The sequence below is a fragment of the Vitis riparia genome, chromosome 13 (assembly GCF_004353265.1).
Source record: "Vitis riparia cultivar Riparia Gloire de Montpellier isolate 1030 chromosome 13, EGFV_Vit.rip_1.0, whole genome shotgun sequence".
NCBI classification, from domain to species: domain Eukaryota; kingdom Viridiplantae; phylum Streptophyta; class Magnoliopsida; order Vitales; family Vitaceae; genus Vitis; species Vitis riparia.
The window spans coordinates 26,696,140-26,702,006 of NC_048443.1; the positions used below are offsets into that span (position 1 = coordinate 26,696,140).

The following is a 5,867-nucleotide window of genomic DNA, read 5'->3' on the forward strand; positions in this document are numbered from 1 at the left end:
AATAATAATAATTGAGATTATTCTCAGTCCTGTATTTCATCACAGAACATCAGAAGCCAGTTTTCAACTGAGATACAAAGCAAAGCAACCCACTCTCCAATCATGACTAAAAGAAAAAGTTTTCATAAAAATGCCTAATTGGAACATAAATCCATCTTCATGGATGGCAAGTCTGAACATTTGAAATAAAATCCAAGCTAAATAATGAGTTGAACATGGAAGAAGCGGTCGAGGTCAGACCTCCAGGCTCCAACCATAACATTCCAAGTAGCTCCATCTTCTTCAATCAGCCAAAACTTACCTGGACCTGATTGATTCCTTGTCTCACCAACAAACACTCAATTCAATGTTATCAAAACCAATCGGGCTTCCCATTGATCCAGAAACAATCATTTTTAGATGAACTGGCAGCTCCACCATACCACTGTTTGGTATGGTCCATTCGGTGCTCTTTACAATGTAAACCAGGTCACCACATACTTGATCCTTCTTCAATGAAGCTTTGCATAATTGAGGATCATAATCAATGAGATGGAGAAAACTGTTTGGACTAGGGACATGAAATGAAAACTTGGTCATTAGATACAATGAGATGACAGAGTTGAGCCTATTGATGGCCAATGTAGTCACCAGATGGTAAAGGCAACAAAATCAAGCCAAGGCAGAGGTCCTTAATTACACCATAATCAGTTATTACATGTAAAAGTAGACTCCAAAAATATTTAATGAAAGATGGCATATGCCATTTAGAAAAGCTTTTTTGATGGAATATAAGTAAACAGATACCAACAGTACTTTGGAAAAATGATTAAAAAACCTAAGATAATGTTTGGTTCCGAAAAATACTATAAAAAAAACAAGTGCTAAGAAAATTGGTTTTCTAATGTTTGGTAGCCATGAAATATACAAAAGAAAATCAAATATAATTAAAATTTATCAAAATTTTATATATTTTTAAATTATTTAATCTTTATATAATAAAAGGAAATAAATAAAACGAGTTTGAAGAAGCACATAAAAATAATTTATTGAGTTTAAACCCATTTTTTATTTTCCTTCCCTTTTTCTTTCCTTTTACTTTTCCTCTCTATTTCCTTTACCTCAAATTTTCAAAGAACCAAACATAGGGTAAAAGTTCAACAAAACTTACCTCAATGATGCTCCAAAGTTAGTAGTGGTACAACAAAACACAAGTACATAGACAAAATATGCTTTATGCATCACCATCTAAAATTAGAAGTAAAAGTTGACAGCCATAACACCAACAGTGATCCATGAGGCAAGCAACAACCAAAGAGAACTATCATCACAACCAAGTACCAAAACCACAAGAAAAATTTTATCTAACTAAAGCATTACATAACAGTTATAATTTCCCTCCCCCAGCCCACAAAAAAAACAGCAATGGCAACAAAAAATACCAAGACAAAAACATTAACTTGTAACAAATATTTTAATTCATCCAAAAGAAGGACCAATAAACCAACTAAGCCTTAAGGAGCCAAAGGCTTCCCCTTTTTCAATACAAATAAAGGCAAAAAGGGGCAACATCCATTTTAAACATGCAAACATACTGGAAGGTGATGTCTAAACCCCCAAGACCATCACATATTAGTTTGTAGATATCAAGCCAAATGGAGATACTTGCACAGAGTTCCACAAATAACAAAATACAAAGTATACCCAAGATCACTGGAGTTGGTTGGAATGAAGACAAGGCTTCGAATATGAAACTGAACAACAAGCCAATATCATATCTAAGCAAGTTCTGTGTCCCACAACCTATTAACATTTCACATAAGTAAAGCAGACAGTATGGAGGACTTCCCATCGCACCACCGGGCATTTAATTCAGCAAGCACGGCTTCTAATAACATCAAGACCAATCTCAGTAGGATCAGTTGCTTGCAACTCTACCTGAATACCATCTAGCTCTCTCTTGAACCTGTCCTTTGAGCTTGCATAAATCATCTTGCTTCTCACCCTCGACGTGTCAGGAGACCTACATATATAAAAAAAAATAGTCGATAAATAAGGCAGAAGGCAAAATGTTTTAATGAAGTGCAAATCATGACAAGTGATTTATACTGTGTAAAACACCAAATATTACCATGCAATGAAGAAAATCCTGCTTTTTTGGCAATTCTCTTCAGTCACAAAGTCAAAGTCATAGACAGCATATCTGCATTCATCCGCAGGAAGGCTGGCAGCAAAATCCTCGTAACTTTGAGTGGGCTCACCAACCTTTTCCACAATAACCTGCTTTTGCTTCTCCTCAATCTTGAAAACTATAGAGCGGTAGGTTCTTTTTGCCTTCAGCTCCAAAAATTTTAACTTGCAATCATCATGCACAGCCATCCCCGATGCAGCGTTCGCCTACAATTTGAATGGAATATTCATAAATATCAGGTATCAAAACAAGCAAAAACTAATTACTCCTCCAGGAAATTCTAACCAAACTCCCAAATTATACCTCCCCACTTCTCCAATGCCTATCAACAATTTGCCCCAAGTAATGCAACAACTCCCATAGTACTTATTTTTCCAAATAAACCAGTCTCAAATTAATTCAGAGTCGCAGCATATAACACTGGTTTTTTCCCCTCCTACAATATACATCTTTTCCCCTCTGAGATTTGAGTTCCCATGGAGAGTCCTAAGGGCTTGACCATGGAAGGTTCCTCGATTATTAAAAATAAATAAATAAATAAATAATAACCCCTTCCTGTATATAATTTATTCTTGAATTACCCCTCATTTATTCCAATTTTTCTTGTAAACTCTTGAATTTCAAATACCAATATAAAAAAATTCAAAGTACCAAACAAGTCCTGAATGCCAAATCATGAAATTAAGCATCACTAACACTCTACAATATCTAAGTGGGGAAGGACTAGGTAATATTTCGAAGCACTTCTATTTAAAGAACTTCCTCTTGTTAGCACCCCTTACTTGACTTTCAAAGTCTTATTTTGCTTAGAATTTTTAAGTGTTTTCACTTCTGATTACAGGAGTTGCATCAATTTTTACCACAAATAAAAGGCAAGAAAAGTGCTTAAGAAGTATTACCAAGTGCTTCATAATTTAGATGTCATAGTGTCAGTGATGCTTCATTTCATAATTTGGTATTCAGAATTTGTACACTTTAGATCTATTATATTTTGCATTTTGAAGTTCAGGAAAATTTGGAGTAGCTGAGCCGCAATTCAAGAATGAATTTGAGATGGTAACAACAAGACAGTGTATTGATGATGGTGTACAGTTTCAAAATGAAATTGATCTGTCCGGTGAAATCAATGCTTCATACTGATTAAAACATGCCACAATGGCTTAATTGATTTACCTTTCTTCCAGGAAAAAGAATTGTGACTGATATGTGTATTCAGAGGTGCATGAAGCTTATCTGATTTGCATATATTCATCATTCTCGTTCTTATTTTAGAACAAGTCTCAGATACAAGATTATGAAATCAAGGCAATATAACATCTAGCTTTTGAAGCACTTAGTAGTACCTTTGAAAGTAATTTTCTTAGGTTCTAAGTTAAAAAATGAGTCCATTTTCTAAAATCAGAAGAGGAAAATACTCTTACCATTCTTGCCAAAAGAAGACTGAGAAAGTGAAAGAAGGGTGCTAAAAAGAGGAAGTGCGGTAAAGAATCAACACCCCTACTGGAGAGAGGAAAAAGAGAATGAGAAAAATCCAAAGCATATAAACTTCATACCATTGCAACTCGTAACATATACATCATGCACAAAGTAAAAAAACATGGATTTCATTGAAACAAATCTCCGGTATCGTCACCCACTCAAAAGCACATGAAACTCAACTCAATTGAACAAATCAACGATGAAAAAAATCGGATATGTCAAATCAAGATTCAAAGACCCATCTCGAACCAAAATTGAATCCGATCATCAAAACCGAAAACTCTCGATCTAAAAATTTCTCTTAATCGACCCAAAATTTTCAAAGGTTTCGACCAAATCACCAAAATATTTCCCAGATCAAACACGAAAACAGCATAAATTAGAACTCAACTTAGAGCCGTTGCAGCAAAAAATGAAACCCTAGAGAGACATATAAATTCGTTTGGCTGTATAAAAGAGACTTCGCAACAAAACGAACATAGAAATCCGAATCTCATAACCGATTGGGGTTAGAAATGCAAAGTTTAAGAAGCAAAACTTTCTTTTACTTTCTTGCGATTTCTCGGCAACCAAACGGAGCAAAGGAGTTAAAGTAGCAGTGGAAATGCTCACCATTTTTCCGAAGCGAAAGAGAAGGAAACAGCGACAAAGGCCGAGAAAATCTAGGGCTCGGCAAAGAAAGTGAATGGAGATTAGGCTTCCGACCTTGAAAATGAGGCCTTTTCAGGTAATGGCGGTGAAGGTCGTGGGTGACCGCAGAGATAAAGTTGATTTATCCAATAACGTGGTGCCACGTATTTTTAAGGCGAAACTTGGTGCCACGTCATGGACTTCGAGGATTGCAGATACCTCACGCAATGTGGATGCTCTTCTGTTGCTTCCCTCCCTCACCCTTCTACGACGTCGTTTTGATGATCAGTTTGGGCTGGGCGGGACCGGGCCAGAATCTTAACCCTTAACATGACGCCTTTGGGCTTTGCCCAGTCACAATAATTGTATAATTTTTTTTAATAAAGCATAAAATTACGCTAATCTAATATTCAATTACCAAATATTTATTACATTGTTTATAATATATTTTTTTTCATTTTTTTTCATTTTTTAAAATAATTTTAGAAATCATATTTTGTAAGATATATATTTTCTTTTTATTTTTAAAATTGGTTATTTAATTAAAAGAGTCAAAACCCAAATTTTGAAATTTAACCCTCCATGTGATATTTCACATGGTACGAGAAAAAGTTTTTAATATTATATAGTATTTTCTGGGGCATTTGAAACATATTGACATATTTGTGGCGGTTGAGTTTTATACTTCCACCAAACGGAACTTGGAAATACTTTACTTGCTTTCTGAAGCAAGTTATTGCTTTCAAAAAGCAAGAAGGTGCATCATAACTTGTATGAGTAGAATAGCGCTTTCCGAAGGACCAAACAGGGCATTGGAATGGGCTTGAGTTGATTCTGTTCATTAACCTCTTAGGCACGGCTCGGGCCAGTTTATTGGAAGGAAATGGGCCATGGGCCGACATCTTAAACCCAAGTTCAGCTGACTGCGCCCAATTCGGCTGTGGGAGCCGCCTTGGATCGAGTAAAAGCTCTTCTCTAAACCCAATTTTTTAGCATTCCTCCTTTTTTGTTTTTTTTTTTTTTTTCTCTTTTTTTTTTTAAGGAAAATAATGTTAAAGAGCATTTTTTTTTCAACTGAAAGTTAAATTTAAAGCTAAAATTACAATTTCTAAATAATTATAAAAGTTCAAACAAATATGAAAGAATTTCTTGAATAAATTAAGATAAATTTTTTATAGAAAGTAATATTTTTCAATTTTTCAAATAAACTCATTTTTAAGTAATAATTTTTTTTAACAAAATTAGTCAAATGTGCATAAATATTCGTATTCTTGTGACTTTTTAAAAATCACTCCAAACACGGCCTAAATAGGTCTAACCAAAGAGGCATTGATGGCATCTTTCTTTATAAATAATTGAATAGGATAACCATACCCGATTGAAAGCTTATAAAGGTGTTGATGTTTGAGGAATTATTTGTTATTTAAAATTTAAATATGTGTAAATTATTTGAAAATTGAATAAAAATCAATAATTATATGTATTTTTGATACATTTATTGTAATGATCCACATTTAAGGGCCAAGCAAACCTAATCAAGGATCAACTTTATACTAAATGATGAAAATATTGATAATTATTGATATAT

The 5,867-nt window shown here is 34.2% G+C and overlaps 1 protein-coding gene across 2 annotated transcripts; it reads right to left on the bottom strand.

Moving 5' to 3' along the window:
- Positions 1-1,434: 1,434 nt before the first annotated feature.
- On the bottom strand, positions 1,435-4,396 carry LOC117929083 (actin-depolymerizing factor 2-like). 2 transcript variants are annotated; one of them, XM_034849286.1, is made up of 4 exons: positions 4,262-4,396; positions 3,592-3,670; positions 2,111-2,376; positions 1,435-2,002 (listed from the first exon to the last, which is right to left on the bottom strand). In XM_034849286.1, exons 2-4 carry the CDS (start codon positions 3,592-3,594, stop codon positions 1,852-1,854), a joined length of 420 nt encoding a protein of 139 aa, XP_034705177.1. In that variant the 5' UTR covers positions 3,595-3,670; positions 4,262-4,396; the 3' UTR covers positions 1,435-1,851. The 2 variants fall into 2 exon arrangements, with proteins under 2 accessions (XP_034705177.1, XP_034705176.1); XM_034849285.1 differs by lacking the exon at positions 3,592-3,670 and having other exon boundaries at positions 4,262-4,395.
- Positions 4,397-5,867: the final 1,471 nt, after the last annotated feature.

Excerpts from the sequence above, each read along its gene's own strand:
- LOC117929083 (XM_034849286.1), bottom strand. Across the intron at positions 2,003-2,110 it reads AGGATTTTCTTCATTGCATG|GTCTCCTGACACGTCGAGGG; the intron begins GTAATATTTGGT and ends TTATATATGTAG.